At 38.7% G+C, this 14,718-nt stretch overlaps 1 protein-coding gene across 14 annotated transcripts in view; it reads right to left on the bottom strand.

The window, feature by feature from the left end:
- Esyt2 (extended synaptotagmin-like protein 2) overlaps positions 1 to 14,718 on the bottom strand; it is a 111,653-nt gene that overhangs the window by 43,409 nt on the left and 53,526 nt on the right. For all 14 annotated transcript variants that reach the window (XR_003950062.1, XR_003950063.1, XR_001780466.2 and 11 more), the window contains 5 exons: positions 13,271 to 13,326; positions 7,860 to 7,980; positions 5,275 to 5,451; positions 4,007 to 4,089; positions 975 to 1,023 (listed from right to left, as the gene is read on the bottom strand). Coding sequence is in view for 9 of the 14 variants with exons in the window: in XM_030246808.1 (XP_030102668.1) it covers positions 975 to 1,023; positions 4,007 to 4,089; positions 5,275 to 5,451; positions 7,860 to 7,980; positions 13,271 to 13,326 (486 nt within the window). In the remaining 5 variants the exon portion in view is untranslated. The remainder of the gene's footprint in view (positions 1 to 974; positions 1,024 to 4,006; positions 4,090 to 5,274; positions 5,452 to 7,859; positions 7,981 to 13,270; positions 13,327 to 14,718) is intronic.

Genomic DNA, 14,718 nt, shown 5'->3' with positions numbered 1-14,718 from the left:
ACCCCTATGCCCAACAAAGCCCTTAAGATGTGAGGAGAACTATCATTACATACAGGTTCAAGTGCTCCAGTACTGTCCAGCACTAACAAGGTTTATGTCCGTGTATATGGACTCACAGAGAATTTAGAGGTCAACAGACTATAACACTAATCCCAAACACTGAATAGCAGAATCAATTTCAGGTACTTGGTTTTTCATTGCAGTACATCAATTGATAAAACAGTGCATAGTTGCTTCAGCTTAAAGGTAGTTAAATGAAGACAACCAAACGCTCAATGCTAAAAATGAGTGCCATGGGCAGGATTCTGTCTCTCCTGTTCACCTCTGTGCTCACTGACTGGCAGCTATCAGATGTACAAGAAACACTGAGAAATGGACAGAAGCACTCCTTGAGGAAGGGTGCTGCTGTGAACGTAGAGGGGTCTCAACATTGGCTTAGCTAAGGAGGCTGTACTGGCCCAAGTCTTACCCATCTTTTATCTTTTGGAAGCTATTGTGCAGTTTTCCTTTATGTACTTTCTTATTTTTATGGCATTATGGATCACTCTTCCTACTTGAAATAATATCTTTTTGTTACAAACTATTAGTGCATTTACAGATACCTTTTCCATTCTGACAGCTCTGTGTGTCTCTGCTATTCACTCCAACTACAACAAAAAATTCCATCTGTAATCTGTTTACACATCGTTGCCCTAATTCCTCCAAGGCACCATACTCTGTCCACAGGAAAAGTCAAGTTTCCATTTTGTGCTCACCCACACTTTCTGCCCAGGGCTTTGCACATCTATACAAGCAGACTATTACTGAATGATACCCTTACATTTCAAACATTTGTAAAGCAAATATTGTTCCTAGAGTAGTAGTCAAACTTCTCACACTGGGTAGGCAGGCAAAAGCAGTAGGGTCACAGTGAGTCTGGCACACAGGAGGTGTTACAGTGCTCATAAAGTGGACCAAAGTCAGAGAAAACTTACTTCATCTAAAAGGCGCTCCTTCTCAACTTCAATAAGATCAATCATAAGACTGTAAGAATAAAACAACACAAAATTTTAAAACACAGAAATGCACTTCTGAACTGCTGAGCATTGTCTGTGAAAAAGTACTCTAGAAATGCAAAAAAAGAAAAAAGAAAAAGAAAGCTATACAATTTACCAGGAAACTTTCCTCAATGCTTCTTACAACTTATGCCCAATAAAATCAAGAGTAAGAAATAACAGGATTAATTTTCAAAATACTGAACACATATACTAGAACTAACACTAGAACACATAGGCTAGAACTGACTGCTCATGTGTGCGTGCACATGGAGGCCTGAGATAAACATCAGGAACAGACTGCTCATGTGGACATGCACGTGAAAGCCTACGACCAGCAATGGGAACTGACAGCATTCTCGTACGTGGACGCCTGAGACAAACCTCAGGAGTCTTCCTCAAACACTCTTCATCTTACTCATTATGACAGTCTTCCAGTAGAACCCAGAGCCTGATATGACTAGTTTAAATAGTAGAACTGTTCTGGCCATATCAGCCTCTGCCTTCCAATTGCTAGAATTACAGGCAGCTGTGTTGTTTTTCTGGCATTTATGTGGGTTCTGGGTCTGAACTTTGATCCTATGCTTACATGGCAAGTTCTTCATGCACTGATTTCCCCAGCCACAGGTGATTTTCTGTTTCTTAGACAGGGTCTCATAATATAGACGAGGCTGGCTTTTAACTCAAGAGACCTGCCTGCCTCTGCTTCCCAAGTACTGGGATTAAAGGTGTACACCACCATGCTTGGCTAGCTGATGAGTTTTTACATGTTATCCTTTTGTGCTCAGTCATCACTGTGGACAGTTACTTGTATAATGAAGTGTAAGTCCACATCATATCAAGTCCCTTAGCAGTCTAGAGTAGGTTCTATTACCACCAAACAATCCTACTCTAATTCAATCATGGCACTACCACTCTGGAGCCAGCAATGATGATGAAGGGATTAGTATACTTGTACTTTTGAACATATCTCCCTTCTCCCTTACAATCTGGGTTTCAGGGTGAATCAGTCCAGTCTTAGCCCTAGTCAATGACAAGATGCTCCTAGCTGCTTTACCAGCCTCTCATCTTATATACATATTTGATTGGACCACGTTCCTGCTCCTAAGCTTGTATGCAATCACAGATTCTGAAAACACAGTACAATCCATAGGTCTTAGAGACTCTCAAGTCAGAGCATAAAACACAAGGCCATACTTGATGAGGCATAATCCTTGGTAATGTAACCCAATCCTTCACCATCCCTCTCCACAAGAAACTCATTTAAATAACCTTAATTAGATAAACATGTATTAAATGTGTGCATGCATATTTATTCGTTTTGTGTACAGATGCAAATACAAATCTGTGGAGGCCAATGTTTTTCTTTATGTACAGTTTTTGTTTTCTTGAAACACGGTATCTCACTGACCTAGAATGAAACTTACCAAGTACTTTAGTTGCCCCTAATTAGCCCCAAGGATATACTTGTCTTTGCTTCCCCAGTGCAATCCATCCCCAGAGATTACAAGCCTGTGTCACTATGCTCAACCCCCCACCCTTTTTTTTTTAAAGATTTATTTTATTTACAAGTACACTGCAGCTGTTTTCATATACACCAGAAGAAGGCATTGGATCCCATTACCTGGATGGTTGTGAGCCACCATGTGGTTTCTTCCTTTCTTTCTTTCTTTCTTTCTTTCTTTCTTTCTTTCTTTCTTTCTTTCTTTCTTTCTTTCTTTCTTTCTTTCTATCTATCTATCTATCTATCTATCTATCTATCTATCTATCTATCCACCCATCCATCAATGGTCTCTTATGCTTTCAATGAAAGCATTCTAAAAACTAAGCCAGTGGTTCTCAGCCTTCCTAATGCTGCGACCCTTTAATATAGTTCTTCACGTTGTGGTGACCCCCAACCATAAAAGTACTTTTATTGCTGTATGACATTTATTTTACCACATATGTGGAGGCCTGAGATGTACCCATGTATTGGAACAGTAAATACTGATTTGTTTATTACAGCTGAAGAACTAATATAACAGACAGCCATGAGCCATCTGACATGGGTGCTACGCACCGAACTTGGGAAGAAGTATTCTTAGCCACTGAGCCATCTCTCACAAGATGTAAAAAGCATAGAATAACAGACTGCCTTTATTGTGGACACACTGTGATGCACTGGTGGCACTGGGGCAGAGATGGGTAAAGAGTTCACAGTAATGGAGATTACAGTATGATGATTGTAACAATTTTCATAACTGTGATTTTGCTACTGGTATGAATCATGAGAATCATTCCAACTGAGCTATCTTCTCAGTCCTGGAAACATATTTTTTAATATTTATTTTTGCTATCTTAATATGTGTGTGCATGAAAAACAAAAAACAAACAAACAAACAAACAAACAAAAAAACAAAACCCAGGTGAATGCAGGTACCCACAGAGCCAGAGGAGCTAGAGTTTTAGGCAGCTGTGAGCCATCTGACAAAGGTGTTAGGTACAGAGGAAGGGAAGCAAGCATTCTTAACCACTGAGCCATCTGTCAGTCAGGAATATATTTTAAAAGCCCATTTCCCCAGGTATATTAGTTCTTCAACTGGAGTAAACATTATTTACCATCCCAATATGTGGGCATCATGAAAGTGACTGTACCCTAGCAAACTGAAAAGCTTAACATTAAGTCCACATTGACAACCTGGAAGGAAGTAGTTTCAGACTTCCCTGCACAAAGTGGGGCTGGGGGTGAGGGAGCTCTGCATTCACTGGCTCTCCAGCTTGCATAGTCTAACTGACAGGTGGAATGAACCTCAGTGTAAGTCTCTGTGATGGACAACAGAGTGTTTTTAGAAGTAAAAAAAAAAATTAAGATATGTGGTAAAATAGATGACCTATGTAAAAGGCATTTAAAATGTGTATGTGTAAATGAATGAATCTTAAAGTTTGCATCAAGGAGAGTGATTAGAAGGATGTTCCCAAGCTCTTTTTTTCACCTTCCTAAGAAATCATCCTTGTCTGGATCTTCATCAAACAGTTCAATCTCCAATTCTTGTCCAGGGTGTTCATACACTAAAGCCTGAAAATCAATGGTTAGGAGTTAGGCAGTTTTACTATCACAATCAAATGCTAAGTATGATGACTATAACAAATATTACCATGTACTTTTCTCTTGCAGTAAGCAGTTTTAAAAGTATACTACTTTCTTTCTGTCAGAAAACTGACATACAGTTCTTGATGACTAGGCCATTCTAAAATATCTGCCCACAGAACAAGTCTGCTGGGCCTGTTTCTGGTTATCCGAATTCTGTGTCAGTGGGCCAAGCACAAGCCCCTAAAACAAGGTGGCAGTGTGAAGTCACCCATACATAAAATCTAAGGTCTACACCAAGTGAAGACACAGAAAATAGTCCTAAATTCTGAACTGGTTCCATTCAGAGGCAAATCTTGAAAAACTCTTATCCACTTAGAGAATAGGAACTGCCAGGTGACAGAGGACTGAGGGTGGCAGAGAAGGGGCAGAACAGCAGAACACACCATTGTTCTCAACAACAATTCTGTCCTCTGAAAACCTCCAGTTTTGGATCCAGCAATTTATACATATGACATTATTCTTAAGGAGCACTACCTATAGTACTGCACTTAGTGGCCCAGGCCTGTCCAGGTCAAGAAATTCAATGGAATGACTACAAAAGTCAAGTAGATCCTAGCTGGGTGTGGCAGTGAGCACCAAGTGCTTGGGAGGCTGAAGCACAAGGATCAGGAGTCATAGGCCATCCCAAGATATAAATGAATAAACAAACACCGTCTCAAGGGAAGGAAATAAAATGTTTTAAAAAAAGAAAGAGAGAAAAAACACAAAACGGGAAACAAAATGTAACAAAACCAATAATGCCCATTATCTATCCACTGAGATGCAAGTTGTCCAAACATGTTAAATAAAAATGTATAAAACAGCATATTTCTATGTTTATGTGTTTTAGCCACATATAGTATTTTATAATCAGAAAACCTATTTACATTAAAAAGTATATTGCCACAAATCATTTTGGTAGCCTTACGTAACCATTGCTTAAAACTATTATGTGCTCACATTACAAGATTGTTCTGTGGTAGGAGAGAAAGTACAAACTGTCTCAAAAATGAGAAATTAAAAAACCTTCAACAATGGTCCAAGTTAGCCACACTTTTGTGCGACAGATCTGGAATGAGATTTCTCGTGTCCTCTCTCAGTTACCATACCTTGACCCGACTGCTTACTTACCTCATACACTTCATTCCATTTTGGACTAAGGTTCTCTTTGATGACTTTGCTCTGGAAGATTTGGTTGCCCACCCGGATAATTCCATAGGGGTCTGATTTTCCCTTGACAAGGCCTTTAAGGTAGGTGTCTTTGCCCTGAAGATCTTGAGCTTCAATAAAGTGAATCCTTAGGACACCCTGAAGAGAGGAACAAACCACTGACCGTTTGCTGTGGAGAATGGAAGACATAAAATATATACCTCAGCAGAAACTGTGACTGCTCAGCTGTGACAGGTCCTTAGAAAACAAGAATTAAGACAGGAGGACAGTATGTCATCCCACTAGATGGTAAGACTGCTGATTGGCAGCAAGGGCTCCTCAGCAGAAGTGCAGCAAGAGACTTGGCAGAGGGAACACTGATTGCAGAGGTTCTAGTGGGGCAGTATGTTTACCCCCAAGAAGCCAATAACACATGGCCACAAGGCTCACCAAAAACGATTACGTTCTGAGACTAAGTAGGTGAAAACAGGAGAGGGTATATCAGACCTGCTCCTAAGCATTTCTTATTCAATATTTAGATCAATTCTATGAAATACTGTTATTAAGCCTACTTTATAAAGGAAGAAACTGAAACTTTGAAGTAGGCTCATCAAAAATAAACACTTCTTCCCCAAAGTTGTTTTATTTGTAAGAGGAAAAATATTTACTCATTTTTTTTCTATGACAAATAGGTTGGTAGGGTAATATTCTTCCTCCAAATGCTTAAAAAAATTTTAGGCTATAATATTCCTGCTTCTTAGGACAAGACAAGCTTCTCTGCAGATGAGCACAATTTAGAAAGCACTCAAAGATTCTTGCCTGTAGTTTCATATAGTTACAGCTGAGATGATATGGCCACATTTTCCCACAAGATTTGCACTGAGCTCAGAGAACAAAGATTGTTAAGATCTAGGCCAGCTCCTGTGTTTATTGTACTTAATGTACAAAACAAACTTTTATATTTTAAAGAAAGAGTACCCTTTCTTATATGTAGTATTATCACATCTGTTGAAAGCCTACAATATAATTTTATTATCAAATTAAATAGGGTATGCTTTCTTTTAAAAAAAATGTAAGGAGAAGGCTGAGAATATGAGTATTGGGTTTGAGCCTCAACATCAAAGTGAGAAAAAAAAGAAATAAGAATTGATATATATGCTGAGTGTGTGTGCGCGCATGTGCATGCGTGCAAGTACGTGTGCACGCACACCTATATGTATGCACACTCATGCATGGTGGTCCATGTGTGTATTGTTAAAGTCTAAATGAAAATAAGTAAAGGGCATCAAGGCAATGTTATTTCTACCTCAGGAAATAAAACTGAAAACTACACAGCCAGTGAAAGGGCACCAGCTTACCTTCTCCTGCTTTAGTAAACCTAAAGAGTATGTATGTACCAGGACTACTCCTTGTAGACAAGCCATGGTCGTACTGTTTCCTTAACATCTGGATTCACAACAACTGGCTGACACTTAGAACTGCTCTCGAATAAGCAGAGCAACACCTCAACTTTGTCTCTAGCTGTTCTGTTTACTCAAGGTGACTTCATAGACATATGACCTATTTCTATGCTCCACATTTTACAGGAGCTGAAATATATCCAGTCACATGTTCAACAGTACCTCCACATCTAAGAGTTCTGTTATTCCTTTTTATAGTGCAGTTGTTATACAAGGGCCATTTCTGTCACTGTGGTGGCCTGAATAAGAATGGCCCCCATAGGTTCATTTATTTAAATGTTTAGGGAGTAGCATTTGAAAGGATTAAGATTTGTGACCTTGTTGGAGGAAATGGTCACTGGGGGTTCAGATGCTTAAGCCAAGCCCACTGTTATTCTCTCTTGCTGCTGCCGCCTGCAGATCCAGATATAGAACTCTCAGCTATCTCTTCAGCAGTATGTCTGCCTGCATGCCACCATGCTTCCTGTCATGTTGATAATGGACTAAACCTCTGAACTTGTAAACAAGCCCTAATTAAAAGCTTTCCTTCATAGGAGTTGTGGCCATGGTATCTCTTTAGAGCAAGACTAACTTCACTGATGAAGATATATATATATATAAATTTTATATAAAGTTTATAAAATATATAATATATATATGTATGTATGTATATATAAAAATATATGAAGTAGTTCCAGAGATAGTCTCCACTTCAATGTTTAAGAAAAAATGTACACTTATCCTATCAGAATTTTCATTGTATCAGCAGAATTATCTCACTCCTTGCTGAGAATGATTACGTCACTATATAGCATATACCTCCTGAGATGACTTTTACCTGTTGTTATTGCTATTCTTATGACTTGTGATTACACTTAGAGAATGAGCCCTTCTGGTATCTTGAAGGAACATGCCAGAAGCATAAGAACTCCTGAAGTCTCTGGACAGCTTTAGGGTCAGAGACACCCTAGAATACCTCTGGGCAGTGCAGGGCAGCTAGCAATGTATTATTAACACAAGTGGCAGGAGAGCTGTTCAGAAGGACAAGGTAAATGTAAAGATAACACCCTGTGCTTGAAAAGGTCCTCGTATGTTCTTAAACACTAGTGGGTACAAATGCATGCTTACCTTTGGTATGGGAAACCGCAGCTGAGCTATTTGAACTTCACTGACAAGAGGAACGGTGATTCGATTGGGAAGCACTAGATAGTTTGATATTATATCCAAAATGATAGTATCAGATAAACCACTATTAATTGGGAGATAAAGAACAATCAGATAAATTATATATAATAATTATATATGTGTATACACATACATACATACATACATATATGTTTGATATCACCTTTAACAACAAACATGCACAACTTAGATCCTATAGCATTTTACAAGGTGGGAGTTCTCTAACTCTCCCAGATAGTACTTAGAGTTAATATTTCAATATATTTCAGCTATATTTAAGTACAGCTTCAGCCATAGTGCTGTTGTAATGAGGCAGGCTTTATTTCTGTAATGCAACATAAAATTCTAGATCCTTTCAAATATTCCTATATGGCTTCATCAGACTTAAGATACATTCCTTATTAACATAAACATTGCAAACATAATTAAAAGTATTAATAATAATACAGTAAACACTCACAAATCCATTTCATGCTTAGTGTTATATATTGCTTCCAATGAAGTAAAATAAATTAGTTGTTTTTTCTTCATTCTCTAGACATAATTCTACATACTTTAGTAATTTTAATCTACTATTATATCACTGTAAAGTAAACAGTAATATGAGTAAAAACTATAGGAAAGCATTTTATATCTACTTTTGCCTGTTTTTCAAGGGAAATATGAGAAGTAAACAGTATATCCATGAGAATACTTTTGGAGACATATCCATGAAAGTTTCCTTATTCTAAAAAGCTTTTACTAGAACCCTGAATTTTAAAAAGAACCATGATTAATGCCAGTATCTTTTGGTGTTAAGTCACTGCATATGTATGTGATTATACATGTAAACATGCCCTGTCAGTCATCATAGTCACTTAAGCAAAAGTGATCCATGCGTGACAATAGGGATGAACCTTTCTTCACAAGTCTTTCAGTTTAATAAAAGAAAAGGACTCAGTCACACACAGCACCATTCTTCCTATCAGTGGGCCATCCTGTTAATACTTCTGAAGAGATGTGAAAGACTTGAACTGGCAGGTACTGTACACCTGTTCTTCTGTAAGGAGGTATAGGATCCTATGTCTTAAACCAAATGCTTTCTTGCCTTCAGCATTTCTTCTTAAAGTAACTGTTTTGTTTATACTGAAATACCTGCTGAAACAGAAGATCCATTCCTAACTGAAGTGTTCTGAGGAATATCCTCACTGCTGAAATAAGGTAGTACTTGCCTTTAGCTTGCAGTACTATGTCTAGAAACCAGCAGTCCCAGCAGTCACTGTGTCCAATACTCCTGGCAGACTTACAGTACTCTGCACAATTATCAGGTGTAGATGCTGCTCCCAGACCCCTTCCCAGCATCCAAGCACTCACAACTTTTCTTGCAGGCACTGGTTCCCAAGTCTGCTTTTAGCAATGTTACTGCTCATACCACCATCTTCTGCTTCTCCTGACCCAGACCCTTACCCTTCTTCACATTCACTATGTAATATAAGTTCTTCTTGAAGTCTAACAAGGATTTTACATCGTGACAACAAAAAACGTCTTGCACAGCGAACTGATTCGCACAATACTCCTATTTTGTAATGACTCGTATGTCCCAGCTTCATTTTTTAACACTTGAATACAACATATATACTATCTTACAAAGCCTGGAAAGATTAGACTCAATTATTAAATATTTATCTTTTTTGAATATTTTTAACATATACTGTACTCTGTATACTTGATGTACACAACAGAAAACCTTTTTAAGATCGGGTTTCACATAGTCCAGGAGAGCCTCAAACTTGCTGTATCGACCAGGATGGCACTGACCTTCTGACCTTCCTACCTCTACCTTCCAAGCCCTGGGATCCCTGACAGGCATGTATGCACTACTATATCCATCTGACTTAATCCAAAATCTCTATCATAGAGATTACATAAAATCTCTATCATAGTGACCACTATATCTTATCTAAATGGATATAGCTATATATAAAGTATATATCTAAAGAGATCCATATTTTAAAGGGATATTCCTATATATTTTAAAATAGATAGCTTACTTTTAACAATGGATGCATCTCTCTGTATGTGTTATATATTTAAGTATTTATGTTTGTGTGTATATAAATGCATGCATGCACACATGTGCACACATACACACACATAAAGATATGTGGGGAACAGAGGTCAATTTTTGATGTTGGTCTTCGGATGTCTTCCATCTTGTTTTCTAAAGTAAGGCCACTCACTGAGACCTAGAGCTTGAAGCTGTAGGCTAAGCTGGCTACTAAACCCCAGGGATTCACCTGCATCACAACCCTGTGCTAGGAAACAAAGTCCATGTGATTATGCCTGGTGACAGAAATCAAACTGAAGTCGTCAGGCACAGCAAGCACTTTATCAACTCAACTATCCCCAGGCCCTTTAAGTACGTGTTTTAATGATATAGTTCTCTATATAATATACTATAATATATACTTCATACTACACACATAAGATTTATACATTACTAATTAGAAGATATTACTTAAAGAATCTGCTTACAACAAATGGATAGAACTAAAAAACATTACCCTGAGTGAGATAACCCAGATTCAGAAAGATAAATATGGTAATGTACTAACTTAGAAGTATTAGTCACAATGTACAGGAAAGCCATGCTACAAACCACAGACCCAAAGAAGCTATGTAACAAGGAGGGCCCAAGGGGGAATGCTTGAATTTGACTGGAAGGGGAAATAGATTAGACATGGGGGGATATGGATTGAAAGAGAGAACTGGATGGGGGAGGGATGGAGATGGGAATAGGAGAGATGAGATGGGGAAAGGACAGAGGGAGAGAGTAATGGGAGAGAAAACTGGATGGGAGAGGGGAATCTCTGGGAGGAGCTAGAAACCTAGGACGATGGAAATTCCCAGGAATCTATGAGGATGACCCTAGCTAGGACTCCTAATGGGGATAAGGAGTCTAAACCAGCCATCTCCTGTAACCTGACATGACTTCCAATGGTGGACTAGGACATCAACCCAGCCAGAAAAACTTAACACCGTAATTTGTCTTGCCTATAAGGTGTGCACAGGTAAAAGATGGAGCAGATTTTGAAGTACTGACCAACCAATGACTAGCCATGAGAGGGAGCCCAGTCCTGACCCAATTAATGATATCCTATTGTGACAGGAGCCTAGCACATATGTCATCAGAGAAGCTTCTTCACCTAGAAACTTATGTAGAGACCCACACTCAAACATTAAGTGCAGCTTGTGGAATCCTGTGGAAAAGGGGGTAAAGGCTTATTAAAGGAGCTAGAGGGGTCAAGAACACAACAAGAAACCTACGGAATCAACTAACCTGGGCCCACAAAGTCTGAACTGCCAAGCAGAAAGCATGCCTGGGACAGCCTGGGCCCTTTGCATACACGTAACATGTGGACTCCTAAAGTGGGAGCAGGGGCTGTTTTGGACTACACTGCCTGCCCCTAAGAGGCCTTGTCTAGCCTCAATAGAAAAAGATGCACCTAATCTTACTTTATATGCAAAGCTGGTTGATATCCATGGGAGGCCTTCCCTTTTCTGAGGAGGAGGAAAGCAGGGGTGTATGGGGGAAGGTGAGGTGAAAGGGAAAGACTAGGAGGAGAGAGGGGAGAGGAAACTGCAAACAAGGTGTATGTTCCTGTAAATAAATAATTTAACCAATAATAAAATAGAAAAAGACTGGGCTTACATTATAAATCACTGAGTAAGATGAAACCAGCTAAGTGTGCAAATAGCATGTGCATATTCTCCTGAGTGTGTTCACAGTGATTGTGGTAAGGTCCTTAGTAAATAAAATGGTTTCTGATTGGCTGAACTCTTGTGAGGGTACAAGACACATCTTCTAAGCCACACTGACACGTACAGAACTCATGTCATTTACAATTACAGACAAGACAATCAATTAGCCTGCTTATTTCAGTCCACCTATAATGCTAAATAAAGACCAGTAAAAGCAGCTTCTATAGCAACCTTTGCATGTACCTGTTGCTCACCTCTGGCTAACAAAATCCAGCAAGCACTGCCACTTGCAGTGTAAGTTCTCCCTTTTTGGGGATCATTCACTGGAAGGGAGAGGGTTCAAGTAATAAATATTTCTTGGTTTCTCTGTAGAGCATATATAAAACTAAAACCTGACTTGAAAAAAAAAATCACAGGAACTTATCAAAGGCAGGTAGATACATAAAGTGACCCTGGAGTTTCTGTAAAACTAGCGGGAAAGACTGTGCCATTTGCAGAACAGCTGCAGCACACAGCAAGAATCCATCTGAAGACAAGCGTAAGAAGACCTGTAAGACTGCATGAACAGCCCATCTCATTTGGCATCAACATCTGCCTGAGCCCGACACCCCACAAAGAAGGTTCTATGAGCTGCAAAGCCAGTGCAGGTTAAGCTCTCTTGGAGAACCCGTGAGAATGCCATTCTCATCTATGTTCAAGTGAGAACAGTGGTTGGCTCAGAGCAGGTGTGAAATACCCATTTCTCTGCTGAGTGACAGCACTGAATTTTAAAGATGCTATTTCTACACAGAATATTAAAAATATTATTTAAAAATGAAAAAGTATCATTTGGGAATCTCAGTGGGTGGCTCAGAGATTACCTGTGTCAATTTAAGTCAGTATTTTGTTTCTAAACAAGATTCTAATGAACTAGAAATTCATCAACAAATCTTTTGAAGTTGTACTTTTCTGTTCACAGATTTTTTTTAAAGATAATAAAACTTCTCTCTCAACCTGATAAATCATAATATATTCTATTTGTGACTATGCCTGAGATTATTAAAGCTGCTGTCTTTTACTGATCATAGAGCAAAATCTTGTTTTAGCAGTCATTTCAGAGACATAAACAAGCACACAGAAATAGGAAGCAGTCTGAAATCAAAGATTTGGAATTAATTTGTAAGCTACTTAAGGGTAAAAATCTATAGGTCATAAAACATCCACTAGAAGCAAATGTACCTAGTAAGCTAATAAGCCATGCATGTTAGCCTTCAAACAGAATAATGTAAACATCAAAAGGTTTTGAAGACTCTAACTTCAGATTTTCCCGCTAAGTAGTAATGGAGAGACTGTACTCTGTGTTGGTCTACCATATCAGACATACGACAGTGACTCAGCTAACTCTTTCACAGGACAATATGCTGTTGGTGGCTCAAGTGCCTGTTAAGAGGAAACTTCCTTGTTTTGTATTCACTAAATGGTTACAGAATAGAGAAGAGCTTCCATTTCTGTGGTTAGAAACTTCATATCCAGGTTCCATGTTTACCTACTCTCTCAAGAATGAAGGTGACAGACAAAAGGCAGAAGCGGCTAGGAGAGACCGCAGCAGCAACTACACGCAGGTCAACACTTACTTCAGTCCAGGGATGTCCAGAAGGTTAGTCAGCCCTGTCCAGTTAATCTCTAAAAGCTGTTTTAAAAAGGAAAAAAAGTATTAAATATCAAAACAGTTTCCATACAACATAGCCAATCCAAACAGGCTTGTGTACGTGAAATAAGTATGATAAGAACTGCGACACCTTTCCCCAACGTGTATTCTATCAAAGACAGATGCTGTCACTGCATATGAAGACTGGCCCACTTCTTATTTTATGATAAGGCCATAGTTTTCTCTACTAAAAACATACTTCAATTTCTCCTTTATCACAGTTAACAATTCAGTGATTATCCTTTGTTTTATTATTTGTTTATATACTCTCAACTGGCCTGGAACTCATGAAAACCAGGCTGCCCTCAGACGCAGAGACTGCCTGTCTCTGACTCCCAAGTGCTGGGATTAAAGATGTATGTCATCATGTCCAGCATGAATATACATGTTTATATATACACATACAGCCTAACTTTCAAAAATGGGGGTATGAGTCAGCAAGATAACCCAGCAGGTAAAAGTGCTTGACACACTCACCTGATGATCTAGATTCAATCCCCAAGATCCATAGTACAAAAAGAAAACTCCACATGAATACCATCAAAAGCAAAAATTTTCAAGTGGAGCATGATGCTAAAGATTATATGTTCATTTTCAGTATCAGTACCTAGTGATCCCCCAAATCACTACTTAAAGTTCTGTTACTAACAAAAGTATTGGATAGAAACATTTCTTCTCCATGTTGTTACCAGAAAGAAATATTAAAACTCACCCTAGTTGGTAGTTGAACAACGGTACTTTACTTTGAATTTTTTACTTGCATATTCCTATGAATAGAACATGTTCTGTCTATTCATTGGATATTTATAGTCATCTCAGTAATTCTTACATAATTCTATTAAGTAGACATAGCAGTTAAAACTACTGGTTGTAAATACTGATTTTTCTCTACTAAAATGGATACTGTGCACATTAAAATACTCAGTGTTTATTACTTATCGAGGACATGTTAAGTGAAATTGTACAGTCTCAGTCTCCAAAGCACCCACCTCTCCAACTGAGATCTTATGGTTCCAAAAGAAGAAACCAATTTTAGAACACATCAAGCCGGGCGTGGTGGCACACGCTTTTAATCCCAGCACCTGGGAGGCAGAGGCAGGCAAATTTCTGAGTTCAAGGCCAGCCTGGTCTACAGAGTGAGTTCTAGGACAGCCAGGGCTACACAGAAAAACCCTGCCTCGAAAAACCAAATAAACAAACAAACACATCAATCAAACAAATCACAAATCACTAGTTTCATGATCAGGACTATAGAGCGGGGAAAGCCATGAATTCCAAAGCATCTGGCTCTGCATCAGTCACTCAAGTAACTGATAAGCACCGTGACTAACAGGCTCCGTTCTCTTTTCCCTTCTATCATTAGGTCAAATAATC

This window comes from Mus musculus, chromosome 12, assembly GCF_000001635.26.
Source record: "Mus musculus strain C57BL/6J chromosome 12, GRCm38.p6 C57BL/6J".
Classification (NCBI taxonomy): Eukaryota; Metazoa; Chordata; class Mammalia; order Rodentia; family Muridae; genus Mus; species Mus musculus.
The sequence above is the reverse complement of the archived record's forward strand: the minus strand, read 5'-3'. Positions and strand labels throughout refer to the sequence as shown.